The sequence below is a fragment of the Mustelus asterias genome, chromosome 8 (genome assembly GCF_964213995.1).
Source record: "Mustelus asterias chromosome 8, sMusAst1.hap1.1, whole genome shotgun sequence".
In the NCBI taxonomy this organism is placed as follows: domain Eukaryota; kingdom Metazoa; phylum Chordata; class Chondrichthyes; order Carcharhiniformes; family Triakidae; genus Mustelus; species Mustelus asterias.
The window spans coordinates 70,147,781-70,160,796 of NC_135808.1; the positions used below are offsets into that span (position 1 = coordinate 70,147,781).

The following is a 13,016-nucleotide window of genomic DNA, read 5'->3' on the forward strand; positions in this document are numbered from 1 at the left end:
ATCTAGCCCCTCGAGCCTGCCCCGCCATTCAATAAGATCATGGCTGATCTGAAGTGGATCAGTTCCACTTACCCGCCTGATCCCTATAACCCCTAATTCCCTTACCGATCAGGAATCCATCTATCCATGATTTAAACATATTCAACGAGGTAGCCTCCACCACTTCAGTGGGCAGAGAATTCCAGAGATTCACCACCCTCTGAGAGAAGAAGTTCCTCCTCAACTCTGTCCTAAACTGACCCCCCTTTATTTTGAGGCTGTGCCCTCTAGTTCTAGCTTCCTTTCTAAGTGGAAAGAATCTCTCCACCTCTACCCTATCCAGCCCCTTCATTATCTTATAGGTCTCTATAAGATCCCCCCTCAGCCTTCTAAATTCCAACGAGTACAAACCCAATCTGCTCAGTCTCTCCTCATAATCAACACCCCTCATCTCTGGTATCAACCTGGTGAACCTTCTCTGCACTCCCTCCAAGGCCAATATATCCTTCCGCAAATAAGGGGACCAATACTGCACACAGTATTCCAGCTGCGACCTCACCAATGCCCTGTACAGATGCAGCAAGACATCTCTGCTTTTATATTCTATCCCCCTTGCGATATAGGCCAACATCCCATTTGCCTTCTTGATCACCTGTTGCACCTGCAGACTGGGTTTTTGCGTCTCATGCACAAGGACCCCCAGGTCCCTTTGCACAGTAGCATGTTTTAATTTTTTTCCATTTAGATAATAATCCAATTTGCTATTATTTCCTCCAAAGTGAATAACCTCGCATTTGTCAACGTTATACTCCATCTGCCAGATCCTCGCCCACTCACTCAGCCTGTCCAAATCTCTCTGCAGACCTTCTACGCCCTCCACACGATTCACTTTTCCACTTATCTTTGTGTCGTCTGCAAACTTTGTTACCCTACACTCAGTCCCCTCCTCCAGATCGTCTATATAAATGGTAAATAGTTGAGGCCCCAGTACCGATCCCTGCGGCACGCCACTAGTTACCATCTGCCAACCAGAAAAGCACCCATTTATTCCGACTCTCTGCTTCCTGTCGGATAGCCAATCCCCAATCCACGCTAACACCCTACCCCCAACTCCGTGTGACCCAATCTTCTTCAGCAACCTTTTGTGAGGCACCTCATCAAATGCCTTTTGGAAATCCAAAAACACCGCATCCACCGGTTCCCCTCCGTCAGCCGCATTAGTCACATCTTCATAAAAATCCAACAAGTTCGTCAAGTATGACTTTCCCCTCATGAATCCATGCTGCATCTGCTTAATCGAACCATTCTTATCCCAATGGCCTGCTATTTCTTCTTTAATGATGGATTCCAGCATTTTCCCAACTACAGACGTTAAGCTAACCGGCCTGTAGTTACCCGCCTTTTGTCTATTTCCTTTTTTAAACAGCGGTGTAACATTAGCTGTTTTCCAATCCGCAGGCACTACCCCAGAATCCAACGAATTTTGATAAGTAACTACTAACGCATCCGCTATTACCTCTGACATTTCTTTCAGTACCCTGGGATGCATTCCATCCGGGCCCGGGGACTTGTCCACCTTCAGTCCCGTTAGTCTACCAAGCACTGCCTCCCTGGTAACATTAATTGTATTGAGTACCTCTCCTCCTACCAACGCTCTATCGTTAATATTCGGTAAACTATTTGTGTCTTCCACCGTGAAGGCCGACACAAAAAACTTATTTAAAGTTTCAGCCATTTCCTCATTTCCCACTATTAAATCCCGCCTCTCGTCCTCCAAGGGTCCAACATTCACTCTTGCCACTCTATTCCTTTTTATATATTTGTAAAAGCTTTTACTATCACTTTTTATATTTAGAGCTAGCCTAGCTTCATAACCTATCTTTCCTTTCTTTATCGCTTTCTTAGTCGTTCTTTGTTGTTTCTTAAAGTTTTCCCAATCTTCCGATTCTCCACTATTTTTGGCCACTCCGGAATATATTGTTGCTGAGTACTGAAAACGATCTCCTTAAAAATCCTCCACTGTTCCTCAGCTGTCCTACCTACCAGTCTGCTCTCCCAGTCCACCTTAGCCAATTCAGCCCTCATCCTATCGTACTTCCCTCTGTTCAAACAGAGGACATTGGTATGGGACCCTACTTTCTCCTCTTCCATTTGTATCAGATATTCGACCATATTGTGATCACTTGACCCAAGAGGGTCCTTCACAAGAACATCCTTAATTCTACCTACCTCGTTACACATTACCAGATCTAAGATAACTCGTTCCCTCGTTGGTTCTGTAACATACTGTTCAAGGTAACTATCCCAACAGCATTCTAAGAACTCTTCCTCCATCCCACCCCTTCCATCAGGTCCCTCCTCATCATCTGACGCTCCAATAAAAACAATCCAAGTTTGTTCAAACTTTTTTCATAGTCCATATCCTCCAAACCAGGCAACATCCTGCTAAATCTCTTCTGCACCCTTTCAATGCATCATCATCCTTCCAGTAGTTTTCCAATTTACCACGCCCCTCACCAGTGATGTAATAATGTTCCTGCCCAGAAAGAGTGGGAACCTCATTTTGATAAATGGTAATACATTTAAATATAATCAACAAGCTTTCCTACCATATGTCTCTCCACTCCAGTGCCTCACAAAGGTACATATTGGGAGAGGGACATGCCTCCCTGGAAGTGCCAATCTGACACTGCATCCTGGCACCATCAACCTGGCAGTGCCAAGAACTAGTACCAGGGGCAAGCCCTCTGGGGAGCTCCATTGGGGGGGGAGCGTGTGGTTCCCCTTATGTGGGGAAGGGGGTTTGCCCCAGTGTTTGTGGCAGGGGTGCGGTGGGGATTTCCCCTTATCCATGTCTGGGGGATTCCCCCGGTGCTTTTGGTGGGCGGGTTCCCTTTATCTGGAGGGAGGGGGGGGGAGGGGGGTTCCCATTTCCATGTGAGTGGGGGGCGGGAGTGGTGCTGAGACTTTTTTCTTAGCTCACTGATCGGGGCGGCCATTTACCTTCCATTACAGCTTGCTGCTCTTTTCAGACTGGAAGGCCTCTGTTTGGCCCTCCAGATTCAAAAGCTCTTTCACTCATTCACTGCCCTGCATTGGACAGAGAAATGGACTCCACAGTCAATTAAAGGGGTGCCAGTGTGAAAATCACAGTGAGTGACTGTCTGCATCCATCCTCCACTCATACCTCTACACCACCTCCCCACCACCACACTCTTCTTTCTACCGCCACCATCTCCCCAACACCCCCACCACTACCCTTCAGCATCCCCCCACTACACCCCTCACTCATCCACCAGTCCTCACCACCACCACCACCGTCCCAACTCCCCATTGCCACTACCATCCCTGCAACACCCACTCACCACCACCTCCCACCTCAATCACCACCACCATCCCTACCGCCCATCCTCCACCTCAGGCAACCCCTAGGATTGGATTCAGAACCAGAACCACCTTCAAGCTCTATTTTTCACTCCTGACTGGAAAATCCAGCCCACGTCTACATATTTTTCACCTTTAGTGAGTTAAAGAGAAGACCGGGATCAGAAAACTACAGAACTGTTTTGTTGTCACATATGAGCAGCTTGATGCTATCTTGTTTTAATTAATTTCATTGATGGCACCATCCTACTGAAAACGAGTTTGAACTCTGCTTAGCAAACACAGAGCACATTAATTCATTGTGGTAAATAAAATGAACCCTGTCACCTATGGTGAATCAGAGGTACACAAGCTGTCTTTGCATGAATTTATGAATATTTGAATCCTATCTTCACTTGAAATGAACATTCTTAATTTTTGAATTACAGCTGGAACACTTTAGGTAAAGTACTACAGACAATTCTTCAATCGGCAGATGTGGCCTTCAAGCAACTTGCAGCTGTAAGCAGCATGGGTTTATTCACCCTGGGCTTTTTTATTATTAAAAACAAAAAAGTAATTCAGTTAAAATAGCCATTTACTTTTTTTTAAAGCATGTAGCCCTAGTGAAAAGATGTCCTTTAAATATGCAGCTCATGTTGGAAAAATGTTAACTTGATAATCGCCGCCAACCAGACCCCCACTGAATATTTAATAGAGCAGACAGACTTACTGTGATGATAAAGGGCACAGTGTTGATCATCTCCAGGATGAAGGGTATTCGCAGAATTTGTTCCCAAATGTTCCCCTTTGAGAAAGGCATAACCACAGGTAAAAGGTCAGTGACATCAATGACTTCAGTATAAAACAAATCAAAAGATTGCACAATATAGAAACAATTAATATTCAAAAGAACCACTCTATTGTTTGATTTTTTGATCCAGTATAGAGGTATGTGCAATCTGCTGATTTCCATTAAAGATAAAATGGGATACAAGAGGCCTCAATACTTAATATGTTTAGCACTTCATAATCGGAAGATGATACAGTTCAGAAGGAAACCATTTGGCCCTTTGTGGTTGTGCTGGTTCTTTGGTGGGGCTATCCACTCCCCTACTCTTTCTCAATAACACTGTAAACACTTTGTTCCTTCAAGCATTTATCCAATTCCCTTTTGAAAGTTCCTATTGAATCTACTTCTCCCATCTTTTCAGGCAGTGAATTCCAGGCCATAACATCTCACTGTGTAAAATAATGTTTCCTACTGTTGTCTCTGGTTCTTTTGCTAATACCTTAATTCTGCTTCCTTTGGCTACTGAACCTTCTGAAACAGGAAACAGTTTCCCCTTATTTTCTTCTATCCAAACTGTTCATAATTTTGAACACCTTTCTCTGTTCTAAGAATAACAAGGCCAAAATCTCCAGTTTCTCCATGTAAATCCCACATCCTTGGTACCATTCTATTAAATCTCTTCTGTATCTCTCGAAGAGCTTTATATATTTGTTCTCTCAACATAATGGTCATTCCGTAGAACATTAAGGAACCACATTTTAGCTTACAAGAACATCATTGTAGCTTACAATTTAATTTAAATGAAGTAATTGGGAACTGCAAGCAATGTTTCCAGCATCCGCAGTAATTTGCTTTTATCTTATTATTATGCAAGCAATGTTTGATGACTCGAATGCCACGTTAGATCGGACACTGCTGCAGAAGCTTGTTGTCTTCAATCTGGCTATCGTTCCATATGAAACACTAGGATTTCCTTCTTTGCACCTCTGAAAAGGAGCTTGGTACCTTTTTGCTGCTTTAGAAATGGTCAATAAATGCAAATTGTCAGTATTGTTGCCAGTCACCCATGAACAACTTAGTTTTTTTCATAGTTTTGGCCCAGGGTTAATCCCTCCCCTTTGCAATGGGTATTATGGTGGGCGGGAACGGAAAATATCTCCAGAAGGATATAGGACAAGGGGTCATAGTTTGAGGATAAGGGGTAAACCTTTTAGAGCTGAGGTGAGGAGAAACTTCTTCACACAGAGGGTGGTGAATGTGTAGAATTCACAACCACAGAATGTAATTGAAGCCAAAATGTTGCCTGATTTCAAGAAGAAATTAGATATAGTTCTCAGGGCTAAAGGGATCAAGGGATAGGGGGGGGGGGGGGGGGGGGGAGGGGGGAGAAGGGAGATCAGGATATTGAATTCAATGATCAAGCATGATCAAAATGAATGGCAAAGCAGGCTCGAAGGGCCGAATGGCCTACTCTTGCTTCTAGTTTCCAAGGCCAAAAATCGGTTTAACGTTCTCATAAAACCATGTCGCGATTGTGCGCTCCAGCTGTCAATGATTATGATCCAGGCCAGAAACGCCAAGGTTTATGAAGTTAGCCTAGACCCTAAATTTTACCTTTGAATTTGGCACAGGAGCATAAGGTGTTTCACTCTAGGTATGATTAAAGTGACCCACTAGCAAGCTTTTATCAAAGTTTATTTAAGAACACAGTTAAAATAAGAAAAATTAGCATAACTTTTACTAATTACAAAAAAATAACCATGATATTGTATAAATCTTAACAGCTAATTATAAAGTGCCAATTCAAACAACACCCACATACACTCTTCTCTAGGCTCTGCACAGTAAGCAAGTATGCTCACGTGATACTGGATTTTGCAGCCTTTTAACATCTGCTGTGAATTAGTCCTTTGGATGCTGAATTAAAACACTGAGGCTTTCCAGTCCTGGAACTTTCAGCACGCTTCTGGATAGAGAGAGACAGACACACACTGCCTTCCTCCCAGTAGCTTCCAACAGCAACTCCCAGACAGCAGAATTTTCAACGAGAGAGAGAAGCTACCTGCCTCCACCAGCTTCTAGCTAGCAACTAAACTGAAACCAAAATCTTGGAATTTGTTGTGGAAAAAACTGTCCCAAAGCAGCAGCTGACCTGTCAATCATCCTCAAATCAAGCTCCAGTCAGTAATCCCAAGGGATCATTAAAAACCCCAGGACACTGCATTAGCCCAGATTAAAATAAACCTGTTGTCTATTATATTGCTTCAGTAACAATTAGGGGTCACCGCTTACAGACATTATGGCAACAATAAAACACCAGGGCCTATTTTTTTAAAAATGCAAAAAACATGATTAAAATACATTTCTTAAAGGCACAGTACTGTCACAAGTGGGCCACACTTCTCCCTGTAGCACGTTGGGAACATCATTTCAATGCATGCTTTTCATTATAAGGACTCCTCACATCTGATTGTAAGGACTCATCCCAGGTGCTGGATCACCCAGGCATGTCACCATGAAATTAAAACAACACATTTCACAACAGTATACAAGAGATATGTACCTGGAAACCTGCACTTTGCTCATGACTTGAAGGTTAGTTCACCTACCTTGCATCACGTAGTGCTCATGTGCCAGGATTCACTTCACTTTCAGGGGGTTCTGCCTTTGTGGCCACCCCTGACCCTTGCAAAGTCCAAAATGCTCAGACACCACAAAGCCCAAAAGAACGTGTCATTGCTAATAAAGAGTACACTCCCGCTTCAGTTCATCCTATCCCATTTGTTCCCCTCAACATTATCAAAAGCAACAATGTGTGCTTCCAGGGAATGCTCAAAGACTCTACTGCCTGCTAAATCACCGTTTGGTGCATCAGTGACCTTGGTGAGAGCTCAGGTAAAGGAATGCACAGCGTTGCATCCCAACTTTGTGACAAGAGACTTGTCCCCACAATAGACATAACTACAGTAAAGTATATTTATTAGTCACAAGTAGGCTTAGATTAACACTGCATTGAAGTTGCTGTGAAAATCCCTGAGGAATCCTTTACTGGATGAGCGAAAATCCCTTGCAGGTTGAGAGACTCTCGACATTGGACATTTGAGCACCAGGACAATAATATGACAATGCTTCTCCACCTTGAGGTGATAAGGTGCTCCCACTTTTGGTTACTATAACAGATGTACACTCAAAGTCCAAAATGTGGTTGGCTAACAGCAGTGTACACAAGCTCCGAGTATGAGCTCATAGTATAGAAAGATTGCCGAGAGATACAGAGCACATGGAGCTGTATGATATTTGACCCTTCTCCACTTGTCTCTCCTTGGACACAACATTTTCACCTTTCAAGAATGCAAATCAGATAGGAGAACACCTCTTGCCTCAATCTTACACACAGCTAAGAATAAACATGACATGACCCTGCAAGGCAGGTGAAATAGATTCATTGCAGAAGCACCATGGTATCACCCCTGATTGACAGCAACATAACTCATCATAGAAAGGAAGCATACATAAGAGATGCAAAATGGTTGCAATTCTATTTGTACTGTGTACATTATTTTCATGTTATTCACTGTTGTGTTCCTGAATCTTTTAAAAACTTTCCTAAGCCAAACACTATACCTTAGTGTTTTCCCGACATCCACAATGAAGGTGGAGGTAACCTGCTGACTGCTACGCTTTGTTGTCCTTGGCAAGTGTCCTCGAGGGCCTTGGCTTGCTTTGTACATGCTCCTCGGCCTGTGAAGCTGAAGTTAATGAAGTCATAGGATTTGGATCAGCTGGAGAATCTTGGAGTCATCTTGGTGGATGGCCCCGAAGTGTCCAGCTGCTGGTCGTCCTTCCTGTGGATGACAATTGGCGTGGACCAAGATCTCCATGGTGTTCTCCATCCCATCAGTGTTGACTTGGGTGCATTGGCACCTCAGACTGAGGGTGGATGGACTCTTCCATCATCCATTGCCATCTGAGGAGCGCAGCTGACACCCCTTCGTAATGTTCTCATGGTAGTTGCAGAAGCTGCAACAACTGATTCAGGAGCATGTACCGAGACTCGTCATCTGACTCAGACTTAGCAGAATCATGGTCTCCAGCAGTCCTCTTGGATGTCCCTGCCTCCACCTGCATTGGGCCAGATTGTGCGTTGTGCTTACTACATTATGACCCCTAGCCTACTCTAGAACTAGGTCCCATCAAGGTGTGTGTCTCTACATCGGTAGAGAGTGTGAGTTAGTGCCATGACCGGTCGTCTGCTGTAGTGTCTTCTGGTTCCTTATCCGAGGTATCATCAAGGCTGGAGCTGAGGGCCTGGCTTGTGGATGCCTTCAGGAGCTTTCCAGGGTTGCCTATGAAAGAGGAGATAATCAGTGTCTGGCAGGAAATTCTGAAACAGGACAAAGCGGTATGCTTGACTGAGGGATAAGCTGGTGCATATTTCTCATTTGGGTGCATGCTGCCCACCTCACTATCAGTGCAAGCTTGGTCGATGTTCTCTCTGGCCAGCTCTATGGCTCAATTTTCAAGCTGAGAGAAGACTTTGATATCTGGCATACCACCTCCAGTCTGGGACCTCTCCCTGCAATTGTGCATGATCTTGTCCTGCATAAAGTCAGGCAGAGAGAGTACAAGCAAGTCACATGCCAGGGCAGATACAAAGATGCCTGGCATGTGTGAATGGTGAATGGAGCCATGGATGGGAAGAAGATGCAAGCTCCAGAGGTGACAAGGCCAGGTGCAGATGTGAAGGTGTGTGCGAGAAGGTAAGTGATGATGTTGATTGAGCTGACAAAGTGTAAAATCAATGCGAATGGTTGATGGCTTGTGTTTATCTGAGTTGAAACAGTTAGCTTACCCTGGCAGCACGGATAAGATGGTTCATCCTTTTCCTGCACTAGGTGGCTAACCTCTTCTATACCATGTTGGCACTGGCCACTATTGCCACCAGCGCATAAGCTGGATTGGTCAGCTTTCTGGACCTCATGTGGCCAGAGCATTGGTAGAGGACATGGCAGTGGGCCTAGACAGCATGCAGCAGACATTCCGGAGAGGTGTCACCAAATCTGGGGCTGCCTTTATGGGTTTTGGGGCCATGTCTTCAGTGGAGCAGACCTGGGGTATTCTTTAAATATGGTGACCAGAGTGGGGAAACTGTACACTCACGGTGGGCCAGGCAAATCAGAGGTCATCAGTAGCAATTCAATATGCTTCCTATGCATGCATAATTAATGTGGCGGGGAGTGAAACGAATAGGTGTGAAAACCCATCATTGCAGCTGGTGGGTAGAATGCAGTTTTTCATGCCCACTCCCATACTTGGTTCAATGGGGGTTGGGGGCGGGGCGGAGTGGGGGGGGGGGGGTGGGGGAGAAGCTATCTGTTACAAAACAACTCTTGAAAACTAAATGTGGCATTTAGTAATTTGCTTGTCTTTTGACCACCCACCACCATTTTACTATGGGCCTTTACAACTACTGGATTAAATTATCCCAGAAGGAGTCCTATGATAGCCCCAGTGAACATGGCTACTTGGACCCCGAGCCCAAGCTCTGTCTTAATAAGTAAAATGGGCCACCATTCCTTTAATATGGCCACAGCAGTAAATCATTCATGCAAGTTTATTTTCCCCAGCCAGTTTTCACATTCAATTATTTTGTGGTATTCAAGAGTGCCAGCCTTATTTGGAGGACCAAATGTGTTCGTTGGGGGACCAATAATGCTACAGACTTTGGATCATTGCCTCAATCTGGTGCCCAATGTCAAAAGTGTAGGAAAGACACAATATGGTCCATGCATCCACCAGAGTCAGAGTGGATCAAACTTTGGCATCTTCACACTGTAAAGTCTAATGCTTAGACCAATTGGTAGAGCTATGGTTAGTAAGACTATTGTGTGCTGCTGTACCTTCCACCCATGTATCTTTCAATGGGCTTAGCGGGCAAACAGTAGAAAAAAGACAGAAGGCAAAGCCAAGTATGAGGCAGCAGGATTGTCTTCTGAATGAGCTACTGACTGTCCAGCAATCATTAAATCAGATCCAATAAGACAATTTCAAAGTAGCCTTTTGCTTCTAAAACACAACTGCCCACCTTGAAACAAACTCAGTCCCGTTGCAAAAAAAATTCCTTTCCATTGGGCTCAGCTATACATGTCTACAAGCTCAAAAATCTTAACAAGGATAAGAAAGAAAGGACTGGCTGTCAAGACACAATCAGCCAGTACAACTTATATTATAAATTACAGTGTGCAGTGTAGGACAGCTCAATGTCTTTTGCCCCAGTGCTTCCCTTTAATCAAAATGTACAGGACATGTTTTCTACTTCCTTATGTTGTTTCTTCGAAAGGATCTCTCAAATAGAAGAAAATGAGGTGGCTTGTTCTGGGGTTTTAATTATTGCCACAAGGAACAGATGTCACCCAATCACTCGTTCTGCTGGGTCAGATAATAGTTCTGAAAGTAAAAATGTGTAATGGGTAATCCCTAGGCTTTTGAATGGGATGACCAGATGTTTACAGATATATCATTAAATGCTGAGGTAACATCACCACTAACACCAACTGATGCTATTGTCTTACTGCTGGGCAGTCCCTCAGCAAGAGTCTGAGATGTGTTGAGAGAACATGGTGAGCGAATGAAAGTCGAACTGTTGCATTAAGACAGTTTCAACCCAATTTCCCAGCCTAATAAATCCTGAGGTCATGGTCTGTTTTTGACTTGAGGTCATGGTCTGTTTTTGGCTTGAACTCAAGATCTCTCTTGCACCAGTCAGACCGGTCTCAAAAAAACATGAAGGGTGGGATAGGAACCTCTGCTGCAGAAGGCCCTGGATTAGATGTATACTTCAAATCTACCGCAGCTCCTGCAGAGAAATGAGCAGCACTGCACAAACGCAGATTGTGGACTTGTGGATGCTCAGAATTGCAATGGTTACGAGGCACAATCTCAAATTACTTCAAACTGTGGGTACAAAGAGCATTTGTAGGCAACAGCGGCACATTCCAAATCTTTGGTCACAGCAACTGAAAGATACCGAATTGTGGCCACCAGGATGCATATCCTGTGATTCCCCTGACACTTTACTCTCCTTACTCACACTCTGGTGCTTAACAGCTGCCTCCTGCAGCTCACGTGGATAATAATAATGATTCATGCTTTAACAGTTCAGTGTGGTCCCAGCACAACATGTAATAAGCAGCGGGAACACCATGAAATTATAGAAGTTCACTGACCTTGCATTATTATGCAAGGTCAGCTGCTCCTTGCGTGGACATGCAGAGCCTCTGAACAGCATCAACTGCGTGATTCAGGGCTGTAAAATTAGCTCCACAGTCTACATTCTGCAAATGAATAGTTATAATCATATTTTCTTCTGAGCTGGAATAAATCCACAAAGTTTATATCATACAGTTTCAGTGAAACCACTAATATTTTGATTGCACAAAAAATGAGATGGGACGTATAGTACTTACAATTTGAAAAAGCATATCACTCTCCAAAGCTGGGAGAGAAATTCCAGTGGAACTACCAACTGATTGATCCTGGAATACATGTTGTGCTTTATATTGAAACTTAACCCATGGTAATAGCTGTTCACTGTCAAAGTGATTATGACTGAATACAATTTTACTTTGATATCCCTGTCTGCAAATAATGTATAATTGAGTAACTGAATTCAGAGCTGGGCCCTATTTATTGGATTTGCTCCCATTCAGAGGAATAAGATAATTGCACGACATGCCAAAATTAAATTTGGCTTTAATTTTTCATCGTATCTTTTCCCATTATGTCTGTGCGATTCCTTTCTCTTCCAATAAAACTTTATTGCAACCTCTCTATATTAATGAATTTGATAAATGTATGACAGCACAATTACATTACTACTTTATATAGTAATGTTGCAGAGGGGTTGACCTCTAAAACAAGACAGTTCACTAATGATATATTTACGACTTCTATTTTTAAAACATATTTTCAATCCAAATGGAGAAAGACTATCCTTTCCACCCACTAATGAAAAATAAGACTCAGTATTGACAATGGCAGACTGTGGTGGGTGACATGGTGGCACAGTGGTTAGCACTGCTGCCTCACAGCGCCAGGGACCCAGGTTCAATTCTGGTTTCGGGTGACTGCGTGGAATTTGTACTTTCTCCCCATGTCTGTGTAGGTTTCCTCCAGGTGCTCTGGTTTCCTCCCACACTCCAAAGATGAGCGGGTTTAGGTGGATTGGCCATGCTAAATTGCCCTTTGTCAGGGGGACTAGCAGGGTAAATACATGGGATTATGGGGATAGGGTCGGGGTGAGATTGCTGTTGGTGCAGACTCGATGGGCCAAATAGCCGCCTTCTGCACTGTAGAGATTCTATGACTGAGTCAGACACAACACTGGTTTGTAAAATTACTAATATTTCCATTTATTAAAATGTTCCAAAGTGCAGGAAGAATACTTCACAAAACTGGAGAATACCAGGAGGCTGAGAGTATTAACTCTGCCTGTGGTGTAACTCGATTAAAAGTTTAGCTGATAATTGATGCTATAGAATACCACAGCACCAAGTGAGCATTTATGCATAAAATCTGCCAAAAATCTTGTGACACTTCAAGACCACTGGTGGAATATTTTATTCTGTACATCAGTTAAAACTCTACTTTAATTTCAACCTTGCAAGTTGTAGGGCATAATGTGGTGACATTTTACCTTGTAGTGAAGAGCACAGTGAAGAAAATGATTCAGTCATTTCAAAATCAAAATACTGCAGGTACTGGAAATCTCCTTCAGCTACTGCAGGCCATAGGGAGTGTCACACAGTTATGTCTGACTTATAGCTGTCCAGGCTGGCATTACTAGCACTTAGCACTCCAAGGGAAGATTAAGGTCGCCTTT

At 43.6% G+C, this 13,016-nt stretch overlaps 1 protein-coding gene across 3 annotated transcripts in view; it reads right to left on the reverse strand.

Annotated features, from left to right (window-relative positions):
- Window positions 1–13,016, reverse strand: part of kcnt2a (potassium channel, subfamily T, member 2a) — a 743,558-nt gene that overhangs the window by 434,212 nt on the left and 296,330 nt on the right. For all 3 annotated transcript variants that reach the window (XM_078218141.1, XM_078218140.1, XM_078218139.1), the window contains exon 6: window positions 4,076–4,150. In XM_078218141.1, the coding sequence (XP_078074267.1) occupies window positions 4,076–4,150 (75 nt within the window). The remainder of the gene's footprint in view (window positions 1–4,075; window positions 4,151–13,016) is intronic.